This window comes from Hipposideros armiger, unplaced genomic scaffold (genome assembly GCF_001890085.2).
Source record: "Hipposideros armiger isolate ML-2016 unplaced genomic scaffold, ASM189008v1 scaffold_464, whole genome shotgun sequence".
Classification (NCBI taxonomy): Eukaryota; Metazoa; Chordata; class Mammalia; order Chiroptera; family Hipposideridae; genus Hipposideros; species Hipposideros armiger.
The window spans coordinates 414,335-432,061 of record NW_017731814.1 but is presented as its reverse complement, the minus strand read 5'-3'; the positions used below and the strand labels follow the sequence as shown (position 1 = coordinate 432,061).

The window sequence follows — 17,727 nt, the reverse complement described above, 5'->3', positions numbered from 1 at the left end:
TCAGATGCCACATCTCGGTCCTACCCTATCATGACCTCTGGCAGTGGGGGGGCAGATTCCAGGGAAGCAGGGGGATTAAAGGCTCAGTCCCCGGAGAGGCCCCTCTGCCTGGGGAGCAGCTTCCCTTCATTCCTTCCCCCTCTCCCCTTTTCTCTTTTGCATTATTACAAAGGAATCCTGCAGGCCTCTTGAACACCAAGTGCTGGTGCCAAAGCCCCCTGAGGCAAACCTCTGCTCTCTGTCCTTTGATCCCTGACTGTGTCTTGATTATACCTCTATTGTGGTGTCTATCCCACTATACTGAGATGCCCTGTTTCCTTGGTTTTGTCCTCAACTAAACCATGGGCTCCAGGAGGGCAGAGAATATAGTTCCAATGCCTAACGGAGAGCTTAACGCAACATAAATGCTGAGTAAATGTTGGCGGACTGGAGGGGGCCCGGGCACAACCCATTGTCAGAATCCTGTGTGTTATTGTGCTTTTAACCCAGCTGTTTCCCCGCAGAGCCCCCTAAGTTCTCAGATCCACATAGCTCCTCGCAGGCATCCACTCAGGGGGGGCCGAGGTGTAGCACTGATTCTCTGCCCCCAAGTTTACTCAACAAAGGGCTCTGTTCCTCGCTCCATCGTGGGACCTCTTCTCTCTGAAGAGCGATGGGTTTGCACCTGATGGTAGTGCGTGTGCAGGCCTCTGCCCAGGATGGTAGTAGCTACAGACAGGGCCACAGAGGCCTCGCCCTGGTGCCCCAAACCCTGCAGGCCTGCCGCGTTCTTCAGGAATGGAGCTGATTCCAACGGTTCCCTCAGTGACTCGTCCCCACAGCCAGTGCTACGCCTCATCATGTTCCTCCCTGTGTCAGGCCTGACCCCTGTGGGCTACCTGATGTGCTGAAAGGAGAACGAGTGGGTGGGGGGGGACCCCAAACTCTGCGCAGCCCTGCTGAGCCCTTCCCACATAAATCTCCAGCTCCCCTCACACAGGCCAGGAAAGGCACCAGAGACATGGGGCCCCGGGGCCAAAGAAGCCAAGAACACATTATGAGTCACTTTAAATTGAGAGTATTTCTTAAGTGAATGACTTAATAGGACAGTTATATTCATTAGAGTCATAATTACAAGGCATAAGATCAAGCAGTGAAGAATGCAAAGCGTGAGGGCGGAGTCCAGTGTGAAGCAGCTCCGTGGTCCTGGGGAGAAGGCCGTGGGCGGGGGCAGGGGAAGGGCATCCTGTGACTGGGCTTTGCCAGCCCAGCCACCCCTTAATCCCAGCGCTCAGTGAAAGGGGTGGGGGAGACTTAGGCATAATTAAAATGCAATCATAATAAACAAACACTAATTAAAGCATTACAGAGTGTCCCATTAACTCTGAGTCAGCTCTGACAGAGTGCCACCTGACAATGGACACTCTCCAAGCAGAAGCTCCCTTCCCTTCTAGAGCTTCCAGAGGCAGCTCTCATCCCCCCACCCCCGATCCTACCTCACCCCACCAGGTCCCAGAGCGAGTGCCTGCCCGTCGCCTGGGGTGCAGAATGAAGTGCCCCCTGACTCTGAAAGCTTAAACTTGGTCCTTTAGGTCCTCCATAGATTCAATTACTAGAACCAGTTTCTCCCTGGGCATCAAGCAGTCCCCAGGGTGCCCCTTACCCGCCTCCCCCCAAATCAGTCTAGTTCCTCCTGTAGCCCTGTGGCGGAGTTTTATTCTATTTCTTCCTGGCCCCGGGGGCCTGACATTAAAAAGATTTCCCCAAGGTGTGAGCTCATCTATGTTGGTGACTCTCAAACTTCAGTGTCCATAAGAATTAGCTGGAGAGCTCGTGAGAACCATTTCTAGGCCCATCCCCAGAGTGTCTGATCCAGTGGATTTGGGCTTCCCCTGTCACATAAGCTCGCAGGTCATGCCAAGGGGGCTGGCTCAAGACCCATGCGTTGAGAGCCATGGTTCTTTGAGAGCCACAGGGCCATCTCTTTTTGGAGGATATTCTTTTGGACATAGAGTGACAGGCTGGAAAGCTAAGAGACTTCATATATGCCGGCCTATGGTCTTCTCAGTCCTTTCCAAGTTAACGCAAACCTGCTCTTCCAGATTTCTACCCATCACTCCTGGCCCTCATGCCAGGTTTTCTGAAGATGCTCTGCCCTCCTGTGTTTGCTCACGTGGTTCTTTCCACCTGGAGCTCTTCATCTATATAAGCATCCTTCACCCTTCAAGACCCAGACACCTGCCATGTCCCTCACAAAGCCTTCTTAGGACTCCCATCTCGAGCAGCACAGTCCCATAGAAATGAAAGGCGAGCCACAAATGTGAGCTTCACGTGTGCTATTAACTTTCCTAGCATCTATATTTTAAAAAGTAAGAAGAAACAGTTGAAATTAACAATGGATTTTATTTAACCCAATATTTGCTAAATTTTTAACTTTTCAACATGTCGGTAAAGAATTATTTATGTCATACTTTACCTTCTTTTTTTTTTCTATACTAGATCTTCAAAATCCAGTGTGTAGAGTATACCTATGGCACATCTCAGGTTGGACTAGCCACATTTCAGATGCTCGCAGCCACTCGGGCTAGTGGCTATCGCATTGGACTGTGCAGACATAGGAGTATTTCCCTTTGCTCTGAATTCTCTCAGTCCTCTTTCAACACCCCTCTTAGATCCCACATCACTTTCTGGTTTTTACTGCGAGTCTGTTTGCAACACGAAGGTGACGGTTGTGCTTTAATGCTGCTGTTGTTTTTATTCCCCTCAAGTGCTTAGTGTTGCACTATATGTAGAACATGATCAGTGAATATTGGCTGATGAATGATGAATGAATATAGCAACACATGAATATGGTAAGGACAGAGAGCGCATGGTAACATCTGACTTTGAAGGTCTCCGCCCAGTCCCTGTGACATTTCTTTCCTCTGGTTTGTATATGGCTGTTAGATTTTTGAGGGGAGAGTAATTCAAGTTTAAGAACCACGCCCCACCCCCAACAAGTTTCCTGTTTCACTTTGCTCTTCAACTCAGTGCGTTAAAAAAAAAAAAAATTCCCACCAGGAGGGCCCAGGAAGCAGGAAAAATAGTTGTGCTATTGGTTTCATGTTTGGAGAAGAACAGGGTTCTCACTATCTCCGTGGCACTTGGCGTGAAAGTGGGCTTTGTTGCTGGAGACACTGCTCCCATTCAGGGCCTCCTTGCCCAGCTGCTGAGAGCAGGGCTGTGTTTTGACAGACGGGCCGAATGCAATGCAGACAGTTGTTTTAATTTCCAGCCAGATGCAGACATCACTCACACAGAGCCCGAAACCCAAGAAAGGAAGACCAGGCACTGGGCTGCTGCTCTCAGACCTCGGAGGGTGGGTTGGAGGGGGCCGGCGGAAGCCAACCGAGTGTCTGGGGTCACAGATATCCAGGAGGGCTGAGAATCCCAGGCCCGGAGATGCACACTAGGCGAGCATCCAGCAAGCACCTGTCAGCAAGGTGCTTCTGGTAGGAATCACAGGCCATGAGGCAGGGGTCAAAGGCCTCTCTTTAAGGCAATGTGATATCTGTGGCTGGTGGTGATGGCTGGATGTTATCTTTTAACTGTACAAGTTATACAGGAAAAAAATCATAAACAGTCTCAGGAAGGAGTTAGGTAAACTGTGGGAAACAGAATCCTGAATGTCAGAATCGGAAGGACTAGTGCAGCCTTTCTCTGAGGGGCCGAAATTTGTTCATGGCCTCCCAGATACATGTCATTTTGATTCTGCTTACACATCTCACTGATGGGAGTTCCTTCCGGGAGCGAGGTCTGTTGCAATATTGGACAACCTTGACTTTCTGTTGAGCTTTCCTGAAACTTTTCACCCATGAGTCTTTTTGCAGCCACACTGCTGCCCTTCAAACATTGGAAAACAGGATGACTGCCTTGAGACTCCTCTTCTTTGAGCTAAGAGAACAGCCCGGGTTCATCATCTGTACCTCAGATGCCACATCTCGGTCCTACCCTATCATGACCTCCCTTCTGGGAAGGCTCTCTGGTTGAGTGACACGCTTCTTGGAGCAGGTTGTAGACCTGAGCTGGGAACTCCCAGTAGGGGTGACCTCTCTGGATCCTGACACTATGTCTATAATCTGCAGCCCATGAGCAAATTAGCCCCTCCAGCTATTCCATCACCCTGTCAAGTCACCATGGACATAGAGTCAACTCAAACCCTTAGCTCTGTTACACATGAGCTATTTCAAACCAGCTTTCCCCAATCCTCTGCTTAAAGTATGATTTTTAAAAACCAAATTGCAAGATTTTACACTTATCCTTTCTGCATTTCATATTTTTATTATTAATGGGAGGTTAGGGACATTTAAAGCTCATCATGTCACTTGCTTACAAAAAGGCCTTGAAATGCAGAACGTTAAGTGTTATGATGGGCTGAGAATGAGGGAGACACCCAATGGAGGAAAAGAAAGCCCGGGGGGCTGGTACCTAAGACTTTTTGTCATCTGGCTCCTATTTACATCCCACCAGACTCACCTCTCACCCCACCTCGCCCAGCGTGCACCCTACACTGTGTTACACTGAACTTGTCCATGATTACTTCTGCACATGATAATCTCTCCCCTTGAAGTGCCCTTCTAGGCTGACTCATTCCCTGACTCACCCTCCATCCTTCCTCCTGACAGGTTGTACTAGGCACCCCTCCTCTAAGTTCCCAAGGGTCCCAGGCACAATGGAAACAGCTCTCAGTGTGTCGTTACCAACTCCCACTAGACTATGGACTCTGCAAGGGCCAGATCTGTGTCCTATTGGCTGCTGTTTTCTCTTGCATACCACCAGAGCTTCCACAGAGTGACAGCTGATAAACATTTGCTGCATGAGCAACGTTAGACTCCATCCCGAGCCTCTCAGGAGGATGCTGTGAAGGTGTCTCCATCAGGTCGTTTGTCCCCCTGCCAGAGGCAGAACACTATGCTGCTGGACCACAGGTTGCGTTTTCACTTGAGCTCACACATCAGTAGGTGGGGGACCTCTGTGCCCTGACAAATGAGAAGCCATTCCCAGCACAGCAAATGTTTTTGCAGCCCGGCAGCCTCCTGCCCCAGCCAAGCGACGGATACTGAAGACATGTCAAGTGGAAGTCTTCAATCTCTTGACCCTCTTGCCCGGCCTTAATGTCACACATGCTGGGCAGGTAGGGATGAGTAATGCCCAAACAGGCCCACCTCAAGCCCCGCAGGGCCCCACCTGGAAGCCAGGAGGAGTGGGCAGGGGCCACCCCCTCTGGGGGGCAGGAGCTTGATCTGCAAATTCCCACTTTCCCCAGCAAGACAGAATCAGACAGGCGGCTCGTTTTTGTGGACGTTCCCATTTAGCCAGACTTTTCAAAGGATCGGAGATTTACTAGAGAAACTGAATGTAGACATCAGAGAATGGGATAATTGGATCCAGGTGGTATGTTTGGTTGGCTGTAAAGAGACTGTGCCATACGATGAATATTATATGATAGCAAAAGTTTCTCCTTCTCTCCCTTTTTAAATGTGTTCTGTGCAGGCAGGATGCCTCAGCCCAAGCCTAGCTGAAAGCTCTTCAGAGACGAGTTGGTGGCACGCGATAGCCTTTTAACCGAGTTAACCATTTTCAGCACTTGCCGTGAGCAAGCCCAGCTCTCATGAGGACTTTAGTTCAGGCAGAATGACACTGGAGGTTTTGCTCCCATCTCTGGGAAGGCAAGAATCCCTGACCTGCCACCTGAGAAACACATTCTACTTAGCTGTACCTGCCTGTGCCAGGCAAAAGATGAGAACGCTGAGGCCACTGATTTACCCGCTGAGTGTCACCTCTTCAGGGACGGTGTCAGGGCAAGTGTGGGTAGAGTATAGATGAATCTGAACACACATCTGCAAGGCATCACTATCTGATCTAATAAGCATGCTCTTTCCTCTCTTTATCAGATCACCAGGGTCCCCGTGGAATCATGTGAACAGTACACGACTTGTGGGGAGTGCCTGAGCTCTGGGGACCCTCACTGTGGCTGGTGTGCCCTGCACAACATGTAAGTTTGGGACAGTTCTGGAAAGGGGCCTGGAATGCAGAAGACTAGGTACTTAACTGGGAGTGTGGATGAGGGATGTGACAGCAGGTTGCAGGGAGAGAGGAATTTCCCTCCTCTGAGCAGTAACTCTAATCGTAGTTGGAGTGCTGAGAGCAGCAAGAGGGAGCGAGGCCACAGTGGTGCCTCTGCCTTTCTGTCTTTCATTCCCCTTCCAAATTCTGCCCTCCCAGCCACTCTCAGATCTGTATCTTGTCAGTATGGGGAAGGCTAGTGGTGTTAGAAGAACTCACGAGGGAAGCTGTAGAATTTCTAGGTTTCCCAAGAACCTTCTCCGTGCAGCCTGAACTAGCTGTCTCCTGCCGCGAGTGTGCACATGGCAGGCAGTGCACTAGAGTCGGGAGCTTTGGACTCCAGTTAGATGCTGTGTGACCCTGTCTGGTCCATTGACCACTCTGGGCCCTCATTTCCTCATCGCTCAATAGGGATAATGCCTACCTTGCAGGTAAATTGTGAGGATTAAATGAAATAATAAATGCTCTGGAAGTAAGGAAGCCCAGAATAGACTACACAAATCAAAATAATTACTATAAACCCTGAACTCTTGGGAGGACCCTTCTGTTCTTATTATTTCACGATTCCAAGAAATCTGCATTTCACTCCAACTGGCTCCACAGCCCAGTTCAGATGCATCCCCTCGCCATTGAATACCAGCTCAATACAAATGCAAAATTACATTTAAACTTCCTAATTTGAGGAGCCCCAGAAGGAGAGAAAAGGGTGAGCTGGCTAGGAATTCTGTTCCCCAATGGAGTTGGAAACTCCATGGCTCAGTGCCAGCCAGCAAAGCATCTCTATGAAATGTGCCGGGTTTGGGCTTGGGGTGGAGGCAGCGGAGGAGGGCCAGAGTTCAGGGGCCGCACAATAGCTCTTGGCTTCCAGCCTCTGCAGCAGGTGTTGGGAGGGCCGTGGAGGGAGGGAGGGAAGCAGGCGTCTCACAGTTGCAAAATCCGGACTGGATTTGAGCCCACAAATACTGAGTCCCTTGCTTGGCTTTGGAGGAAATAGACTCCCCAAAAAGTTTTGCAAAAACGCTCTCATCAGAACCCGGATAGTGAGTCACCATGTAGGTCAGACAAATGGTAAAGACGCTGATGACGCCTCTGTTGTGCCCCAGGAAGGGCGAAAGTGGCTAAAATTGGGTTCCCTTCAGTGAGGCTGACCCATGGCCATCAGGCTGTCTCCTCAAGAGGATTTCTTCCTCCAAAGAACCTGAACAGCTGCCTTCAGCTCCTTGCAAAGTGTCTTGGGCTACCAGCCCTCTCACAGGGCAGTGGCCATGTCCAGCTATAGCGCCCACTCCCTGGTCCTTTCTGTCATGCCCACCCAGCTTCCGTGTAGCTGGCATTTCTCCCAGAGAGAACACACCGAAATTATAGATGGGGGATTGTCATTTATTCAGCAGCAAGGACAGCCATGCTCCCCAACTTGTACCAGTGCTTACAAATCTATCCATGATGCCTGAATCTCCTGGTGGCCCCAGAGTACCCCTGCCGCCCACAGCATCCCAGTCTCAGGTTTCCTGTCCTCTGAACTCCTTGTCTATCCGCGGAGACTACGTGCTACCTCCCAGGGCAGTCCTCTCCTCCCAGGCACTCTGCCTGCCAAGAGCACATGGAGAACAAGCTTCTTCCTGTTTATACCCAGAGGTTTCTCCTCTTCTGGTCACTTTTGTCTTCACTAGCCCCTCCTGCGGTGCCCTCCCACCTGCCACCACCAGCCCGCAGTGGTGAGGGGAATGAGGTGATGGGCCCAGCTCCAGCTCCCAGGCCCACACACTGGACCTGAACGGAGGCAGGGGGCTGAGGGAGATTGCTAAAGAGCCTTTGGGTCCAGGGGGTTTGAAACCTTCCTGTCTCTCCTGTGCGCCTTGCTCTGGCAAGTGTGTTCTTGTCTCCAGGGCTATTTATCTCTGTTAGGGCTGTTGCCATAAATAGTATGATAAAAAACAGCCATTTCAGTGAGTCAATGAGATAAAGGCTCCAGTCAAGGACTCACTTTAGAGCTATCTTAAGGATTCACTTAAACCTCCATAATTCTTTGCTTTGACAGCATTCATATTTAGATCCATTATGTGCCTGGAAAGGAAGAGGGGGAGGGACTGGGGGAGCTCTGGTGGGAACCACCTCCTGAACGTGGACTCTGGTAGTGTCCCGTGGCCGTTGGTCTGGGGAAGCACCAGCGTGTTCCCGTGTGACATGAGTGGCAGCTAGACACACCTGCGTGTAGGTGCCACCGTGCCCACCTGCCACCACAGGCAGAGGAGCCCTGGAGGCAGAGATGAAGATGTCGCGAGGAGCAGCCGCACAAGCTTTCTGACAGAGGCAGCCCTGGTTGCCACTCCTCGTCTGTCTCTGTCTCGAGGCATTATTTCATGCCACAAACATCTATTTAAAATATACCGTGTGACAGGTAGAATATCTCAGTGAATAAAGCATGGTCCCTGCCTTCAAAGAGCTATCAATCCAGCCACAAGATCACAGGCACACTGTCCCACACAGCTAACACCCTGTCCAGAGTTTTAAATATCCCTAGAGGAGAATAATATTAATAATCATCATTAATATTATGATAAAGACCAACAGGCCATTTCTAAGCACTAACTTTTACTCCTTACAGCAACCCTTTGAGGTGAGGCGTTATCCTCACCATTTTACAGTTGGGGAAACTGAGGCACAGAATGTTTAAATAATTTTTCCAAGGAGCCACTGCCAGTAGACAATAGATCTGGGTTAGAACCCAGGTAGCCTGGCTCCAAACTTTATATTCTTAGCCTCTTCTGTACTTCTCACCTTCCCCAAACTTCCCTCCCTTGATCACTGAGCAGCCTATAAAGACGCTAACTCTCAAGAGCTCTGCTTTATGTCTAAACCACATAGCTCATGTTGGGGTTAATCCCACTTTCTGTCTTTAACGCCACTAGAGACCATCTGGGAGGCACCCAACCCTGTGGGATGAAAGTCCTGATGAGAAGGCCAGCCACAGGCCTCAGAGCAGAAAAACCCTCTTACTTAACCCCCAGGGGGACCATGGAGCCAAACAGAAGGGTCTCAGAGGCCTGACCTCTTGTGAATCTGTGTCTGTGGCAGGTGCTCCCGTAGGGACAGGTGCCAACGGGCCTGGGAACCTAATCGATTTGCTGCCATCATCAGCCAGTGCATGAGCCTCGAGGTACACCCTAGCAGCATCTCGGTGTCTGAGCACAGCCGGCTGGTAAGTGACCCATCCAGGGGGGCGGTGGGGACACGGAGCACACACACGTGTGAGTGGGTTCTTTTAACACTCAAAAAAGTATCTGTAAATGGATCACGCTTTAAATGCTCCAAGGAAATTATATTTACAGAAAACCTATGGCAACTCCTATTGTAAATGGCAGAGTCATCCTCCGGACTCCTTGCAAATTCATTATCTATTGATCTGTTTTGTAAACCTAGATTTTGCATTTAGTAACAAAGATCTATGACATAATGCATTCCAATAGCAAATAACATGTTCTTTGGTACAGGCTATATTTTCAATCCTCCGCTGATGCAGTTTCACAGAAAGCTGAGAGTTGCCTTAGTGTGTGTGTGTGTGTGTGTGTGTGTGTGTGTGTGTGTGTGTGTGTGTAAGAGACAGAGGGACTTAATTCACAGTCAGTGTGTTCTCAAAGAGAACATTAAAGAAAATAAAATAGTCCTTAACCACCTGTCGAAGTGCAACCCAAAATATTTCATATCCTCAGGCCCTGCACAATTATTTCATTCTGAAGGTTTTATGAGCATTCGTGAATGTTAATTAGTTAATGAACCTTCCAAAATTTCTATTCATTCATCCCCACGGGGTGGTTTTGGCTCCCTTGAAGCTGAGGGAACAAACAGCAGAGTTTGTACCTACGTCCCTGGGCCCCATGGAAACGAAACTGGGGCAGAGATTCAGCAGCAAGCAAATGTATGGGGAGGCGGCGAGGTGACACCCACTGTGACTGAGGAACCCACTGCTAATCAGTACCGCCAGGTGCCGGTAGGAAGACAAAAGGAGACCCACCTAACATCATGGCTCCCAACTTGGAGGCCATAAGGCTATTGTCACCAGCGAACCCTTTGGTTACTCCCACTGCCAGAGGGATCCTGTCACAGTTCTTACCTATTGTTTCAAATACCTCTTAGATGCTATATTGTGGTCATTGAGAACAAACTCATTTCCAAGTGCCCTGAATTCAGGGTGGCATCTTGTCATTAAATAGCTTCTCAATCAACAGCTTCTTTTGACAGTCTGGGATGTTTTTACCATACAAAGGAGGGGTTAAAATTTGAAAAGGCTGGACACCGTGGCCTAGATCATTGGAATCTTTTATAGGTAACAGCTGACATCCTCTGAGCCTTGGTGTCCACTTTCCTGCTTTCTGTCATCCCCTAAGCCAGCGGTTCTCAACCTTCCTAATGCCACGACCCCTTAATACAGTTCCTCATGTTGTGGTGACCCCCAACCATAAAATTACTTTCGTTGCTATTCTATAACTATAATTTTGCTACTGTTGTGAATCGTAATGTAAGTATCTTTTTGTTTTCCAATGGTCTTAGGCGACCCCTGGGAAAGGGTCGTTCAACCCCCAAAGGGGTTGCGACCCACAGGTTGAGAACCGCTGAGCGCCTTGTGAAAAGACTGCCCTCCTCTAGGGGAGCTGTCAGCAAGCAGAGAGCCTGGGAGGGACAGAGAAGCAGAAACTCTAGCAAACCCACCACCTTTGATAAGCACCCCCTAAAGATAGTTTGGCGAGGAACTAGCTGTCTTTCACTAACCTTGTGAACTCCTGCAAACCTCCAGGCTGGTGATACTCACTCTCCCATGAGCCAAGGCTAAGGCTTATTGTGACGAGCTCAGCTCATGCCTTGCTTCCACGTTCGCGTGGTTTCATGTCAAAATGATCTGGGTCTGAGATGGATTTTAGTACCTCTCCACCCCCCAGTGCTTTGTAATGTTGGACAAGACTGGAAAATAAATTCATAATAATATTAATAAAGACCATTGACCCTGCACAGCCTGGCAGCGCTACTGTAATTGTTCAGTGTCAAAGCCAGAAGATCACCTACCCCAACGTCCTTCTTTATAGATGAGGTTGGGGAGATGAAGGAGCCGGCGGCAACAGGTCTCCCGAGCCCCTAGGGCTCTCTTCCTGTGGCATCCGCGCCGTGCTCCCGAACCTCTTTGTTCCCCCCACAGCTCAGCCTGGTTGTGACTGATTCTCCAGACCTGTCTGCGGGCATCGCCTGTGCCTTTGGGAACCTGACAGAGGTGGAGGGACAGGTGTCCGGGAGCCAGGTCATCTGCATCTCACCTGGGCCCAAGGATGTCCCTGTCATCCCTCTGGATCAAGGTAAGAATTGTCTGCCATGAGAGTCACATGTAAGGGGCTGCCCTACCAGGGGGACCAGGAGTAGAGGACAGAAGGGCGGGAGTGAGAAAGTACCAGCACAGAAGTTGCCCGACCAAATCTCTTTATGCCCAACACCAATATGGACTCATAAAACTCGTTTGAAGGGCCGGCCGAGTGGCTCAATTGGTGAAGAGCTTGCTCAAGAGTGTGAGCTCTGATCAACAGGGTTGCCGGTTCGATTCCCGACCCAAGCTGAGTTGCCAACAGCTGCCAACAGGTGGCAGGATAGCTCAGCTAAAAAAAACAAACACAAACAAACAAACAAACAAACACAAAAAATAAACAAACAAAAAAACTCCTTTGAGTTTGAAAGCAAACTGTCATGCCCCAAAGCAAAATCAGGAAGGAAATCCTTTGCTCCTGTTTGGGTTAAGGGTGCACAGTGTGTAAAGAGCTTTTCCTGACTTCCCTTCCCTTCCATGAATGGCAGTGTCTTCAGCCAGTGGTTTTCAGCAAGCTTCTGCCCACAGAACTGGGGTCCTGAGGGGTTCTGTCCTAATATTTCTAAAAGTCTTTCAGTGACAACTTGCCTGACCAAGACAACGGGCTCTGTGGGAGCTGACTGATACTTCTTCCCTAAACAAGGGTGTGGGAGTGTCTGGGTGGTCTCAGTGACGGGCTGGCAATCAGCAAGGTGAAAGGGACTATCTTGGGAGGAGGTGATTCAGACAGGTTCCACCCACCATCTGTGCCCTGAGGGCCCTGCAGTGGCTGAATGATTTACCTTCAGGATCTCCACTGGACCCCCAGGTTTTCACCACCCCCTCCTTTTTTCTCCTTTTTTCCAGACTGGTTTGGGCTAGAACTGCAGCTGAGATCCAAGGAGACAGGAAAGATATTTGTCAGCACTGAGTTCAAGTTCTACAATTGCAGCGCCCACCAACTGTAAGCACTTGTCAGAAAGAGTCTTGCCCTTGGGCTGGATATGGGTGTGGGTTTCCTCTAAGCTCGAATTATGTCCTGCTCACCTCATAGCCTGCCCCTGGGGCCTGGCACTTTATCTGGAATACAGTAAGCTCTCCATAAAAGTTACTTTTCAGTTGTATTCAGTTACATTAAACTGAATGGCAATCACTCTCCACAGCCTCTGATCTCATTCAGACTCCCTTGCCTGCACCCCCAACACACACTACCCCCAACTCTTAAGCTAAGACAGTAAAAAGGTTTGGAGTAAAGACAAAGGCGATAGCCCAGGAACCATAAGAAAAGCTCTCCATTTTTTATTAATTGGTGGTGGCTCTGAACAGAGAGATTGACAGTGAGTCGAGTTTAGACTTGTCTGTGGCCAAATGAAGAGGGACTCAGAGATGAATCAGCTATGCACACAGTTACCGCCAGAGGAGGGACAGGGGTGGGGCAATAGCCCCACTCAGCACTTGGGAAAAGGACCTGGGCTGAGAGAGAGGAGAGGAGGCTTTAACTCCACCATGGTCCAAACCCAGCCTTCAACTTTTTAGAGAGGAAGGGGAAACCGGAGGGGCTTGAGTACACCCCAGCTGACCTCACCAGCCACAGCCAGCAACAAAACGCCTACCAGTGGGTGCCCACAAGCTATGAGGTCCAACAGCTGTGCAGGAAGCTGGGAGCTTTTCCTTCGTAAAAACCAGGGGCACGCGTAGAAGAGAGAGCGAGAGAGGAAGCCATATTTAGTTTCTGCTGATCCTCTCTGGAAGGAAAACTGAGACTTCTTCCATGCAAACTGGGAACATTGGCCACGGGACCAATGACCTTGGACTTTCAGCAAGGAGAGAGATCAAACAGCTCCAAACCAGAGGACTATTCTATGGACCCATCCTTCCCATTGCCTGGCACAGGGACAGCCTGAGGTCTAATAATGGGCAGAACTCCAAGGCTTCAAGTCTGTAGGGTCCAGGCTGTGGTCACAATGGCTCAGCTTCCACGTGGGGAGTCTGTTCGCAGCTAAGCCTGAAATGAATCTTTAGCCCTTTAAAGATACAAATAAGCCAGTCCTCCTTAGTCTCCCCTTCTCTGATCTTGATTTTCATGATTAGAATCATCTGCTGGAGTTCTAGGGCCTCCGTGGCAGTTAAGGAAGGAGACATAGCTCAGCCCTATTGGGACAAATCAACAGCTATGCTGAGACAGACAGGACAAGTTGTACAAGTGGCCTGGGGGAGGGGCCAGAGCAGGCAGCAAGTGGCTGAAGTCAAAACAGATGAAATTGCCTACTAACCACTGCATCCCAATCCCAGCTAGCCCTGTTTTGAGAAATGCAAGCATCTTGGAAAAAGAACTTCCCAACCTCCTTTTCAAACTAACACAGTGGTGATGGAATCCATTGTTTAGGAGAGCATCCTATCTCCATGGCAGTTCAGTGTGATGTCACCACTTTCAACTATGAACTGCTATGGCAATAGAGATGCTGTCACAGGCAGCAACTTTTAGCCAAAAAAAATGAAAAAAGCATGTCTCCTAGACAGCACAGATTTTATCATTTTATTGCCAAATACTATCTTACCCTTTTGTACTCTTGGCATTCACAGTAAAAAGTCACAGAGTCCAGTTCAGTCCTCTCCTTTTAATGTGGTAAACTGAGGTCCGCAGAGGATAAGTGCTGCAACGAAGGTCACAAAATTAGCCAGTGGAAGATCCAGGTTTAGAACCCAATCTCATCGTCCTTGCTCCATTTTCATTATTTATTTGCTGAATCATAAGATGTTAGCAAGAATCGGTCAATCTGGACTAAACTCAGGAATGAAATAACTTGGGACATATCCAGAAGGAGATAAAAATGATTGGGACAGGGGAGGTGAAGTGCAGATGGGCTAATGCACTCAATACACCGTGGTGGCATGATAGCCAATGACCCCCTGGATGGAGCCCCATCCACCCAAATGTAATGAGAGTGCCCACCAGGTGGCGCCAGATTGCAGACCAGGCTGTGTTCCTTCCGGTTGTCTAATGAAAGACTAGGCTAGGGGAGCTGCAAGGAGCAGGAAGACTAACCCCACCTACAAAATCCATTTCCATTGTAATGGACTGATCACACGCAGCCAAAATAATACACAGAGCCTCCAGGTGAAACCGGAGGAAGGGAAACGCTCATCCTGGCAGGAAACCCAGGAGCCACCCATGTGGTCTGTTGCTACTTATGCCTGGCTATTAGAGAGTGGGGCAGTTACCATTTAACAGTTTACCCCTCAAAGCCCAGTAACACAGGTGATATGAACCAATTATTAACACTCAAATGTGACTGAAAGGCTTAAAATAACAGGTGATTTAAATACTTTAAAATAATACATTTAGCATTGTATTTTTCAAAACCATTTTTCTACACATTATCTTATTTGATGCTCAACAGCCCTGTGGAGTAGACGGGAAAGTGTGATTACAAACAGATGAAGAAATTTCCAATTCAGAAAGTGAAGTGACTTACTCAGAGTGACCCCAGTGGCAGTGGCAGAGGCAAGACTGGAAAAGATCTGCCCAATTTCTACCCCAGTGCTCTTTCGGCTATTCTGTCTTACAAGTGGCAGTATGCTGGTACATGTTTAACCACCAGCAATTACGAAAAAAAGCCTCATATGCAGCACTTGCCAATTTCTATGTTGTAAATACTCCCTCCGTGACTGATTTCAAGCTATCAACGTGATGCCAACCCACTTGCAAAATTCCTGAAGATATATATAATTGCCCCTCATGAGCTAATGCAAGCTAGCCCCAATATACCAGTGCTTTGTAGGTTGCATTATTCCCACTCTGGACTCATTTTTTTTTTTATCAATTCTCTTGTCCTGTGAATATCTTGGAGGGAGAATCCACAACTCTCAGTGCTGGGGGATGCCCCTCCAATCTATCCTCCTGAGAGTGGGACCAGGATAACAGACTTCCATCAGGACACATGGGGTACCTGGCGCCTTTGCCTGCCCTCTCTGCTCCCTTCTCTTTGCCTCTTACTGTCTCCATCCTCGCAGGTGCCTGTCTTGTGTCAACAGCGCCTTCCGCTGCCATTGGTGCAAGTACCGCAACCTCTGCACTCATGACCCCACCACCTGCTCCTTCCAGGAGGGCCGGATCAATATCTCCGAGGTAAGCAGGGCTCCCCTTGGCATGGCAACAATGTTCCCAGTGAATGGTCAGTCCAGATGGTCAGTCCAATGGCTTGGCCATCTCCTGGACCATCTCATCTTCCATGTTAGAAAGCTCTGTCATTCTAAAACTCAGAAAGTGTCAGGAAATCTCCCAGAGGGACAGAAGTTGCTTATCTACTAGGTTCCTAAGACTCTGCGTTTGAAAGCTTCAGGGGAACTGAGGGGTGAGACTAAAAGCTTAAAGAAAGCATATCTAACCAAACAGACTCCATGGTCTAGAAGAGGTGAGTGAATGGTGTTTATTCTCTGAGTCGAAGCCCATTGCTTGGCTGCAGACATAGTCTAGTTCAATAGAACAGGCATTCTCAACCATTCTTCCATGCCAACCTCTCTTCCAAGTGTAAAATTCAGTGATTCTTTGATGTATGACTGGATAGGTGGCCTGATAGAAAGAGAGAGAAATTCAGCTGGTGAAAAGAATCAGGCCTTGCTAAGAGTCCCATTTTATTAGACAGTCCGTGTTTCATCCCTAAGGCCTGACCCACCTTTGTTAGCAACACAATGAAAAAACAAATTACTTATCTTTCCAATGAATATCCCATCTAATGATTATTCATTGACATTGATTTTCTTACATATTCACAGCAGATCTTAGGACAAGGAGCCATGCTTGGTCAGTTTCCTTTTCTTTTGTCTAATGTTTTTCACACCCCAGTGTGGTTAGTTGGTTGGGTTTGAACAATAATAGAGACCTTATGTAGTCATACAAATGCAATGTGCGTATACACACATCCCTTCTTATGCCACCTTTTAGAAAATCCACAAATTTTCTAGGTGGTAGGGAGTAGCATTTGTAGCCTTTCTAAGCACACCTCCCTCTTGTGCTAGCCTATCAGCTCCTTGGAGGCAAAAGGCTCTATCTTATCTTTAAATCCTCAGTGCCTTCTTCAGTGGATCTTTGTAGAAAGCATGCATGAAAGAATGGACAAACCAATGACCACTTTGCCCAAAGGACATTGATAGGAAAGGGTTCCTTGGACCTATTTGTCTAAGAGTTCAAGAAATAGAGTCTCCTGTGTCTCCTAATCTTGATAAAAGTGCTGGTTGCTTCCATGGATAAACATAAAAAAGTAGGCCTTGGTATACAAACATTAAATCATCACAATGTCCACCTTAAATAGCTTACAATTATATTTGTCAATTATATCTCAATAAAGCTAAAAAAAAAAGAAAAGTAAGCCTTGAAAGGTTTCCCAAGGAAACACGCATGCCCCTGAGTTCTTCTTAGTTTCTGAAGCAATATTTCAACCAGTAAAATGGAATTCGCCTGTCTTGGAAGAGAAAAACACAGGTGGCGCCTACAGGTTGCGTTTAAGGCAGACACATCCATAGGTACCTCAGCACGATGGAACCAGTTATCTAGTGCCCTGAACACCTTTGAGAAAAGGGTTTTCCTCTAGCGAGTTTGCTATGCTTTGACGTAGCTGACCAGAAAGCAGCACACTGGTCTTAGTAGACCCTGTGACATCACCCCAGTCCCAGGATCCTGCAAGAGTATGAAACTGCTTTCAGACTGATCTTCTCACTCATAGGAAAGGGCCCAAGAAGAGCTGAGGGGGTGGAGTGGAGGTGGTTAACGCCTCTTGGGAGTTAATAGAAGAATTAACAAAGGGAGGCAAGGAGAGCCAGAAAGAGCTGGAGCCACTGGAAGAACTGCTCCGAGTAAAGGTCAGACAGCGAAGGACCAGATAAACAGTCTCAGAGACTGACCTTCGCATTGACCACTTCGAAACTTCTAAGTTCCTTAATAAAATAAACCGAAGTCGGCCACAAGCACAGAGAGAGGGTGAAGCGCAGCTCTGGACAAGAAAGAGCAGCTGCTGCATTTTCTCCCAGGGGCCCCCACCTCAGGCAAGAGAAACCCAAAGCCAGGCCTGAAAGCGCCTGCAGCTGGAGTGAGGGCTGGAGGAGGAGTGCCGCGGAGCAAGACAAATAAACTGCCTGGTGTGGAGGCCAGGAGGGCTGAGCCCCACAAGGCTAATTGGAAACATGCCTGCCTCCCTCATGTCCTCTAGAAGTAAGTCACTGGAACACAGTTCCCGCTCAGCCACCAGGGTGAGAGTCAGGCATTCCAGCGAGCTGGGCCTGAAAGGTGTTCTTGCACTCCCGCGCCCCACCCCCACCCCACC

At 48.7% G+C, this 17,727-nt stretch overlaps 1 protein-coding gene across 1 annotated transcript in view; it reads left to right on the top strand.

The window, feature by feature from the left end:
- PLXNA2 (plexin A2) overlaps positions 1 to 17,727 on the top strand; it is a 219,098-nt gene that overhangs the window by 139,767 nt on the left and 61,604 nt on the right. The window contains exons 5-9 of the mRNA XM_019666177.1: positions 5,913 to 6,013; positions 9,160 to 9,283; positions 11,273 to 11,426; positions 12,275 to 12,371; positions 15,422 to 15,536. Coding sequence (XP_019521722.1) covers positions 5,913 to 6,013; positions 9,160 to 9,283; positions 11,273 to 11,426; positions 12,275 to 12,371; positions 15,422 to 15,536 — 591 coding nt within the window. The remainder of the gene's footprint in view (positions 1 to 5,912; positions 6,014 to 9,159; positions 9,284 to 11,272; positions 11,427 to 12,274; positions 12,372 to 15,421; positions 15,537 to 17,727) is intronic.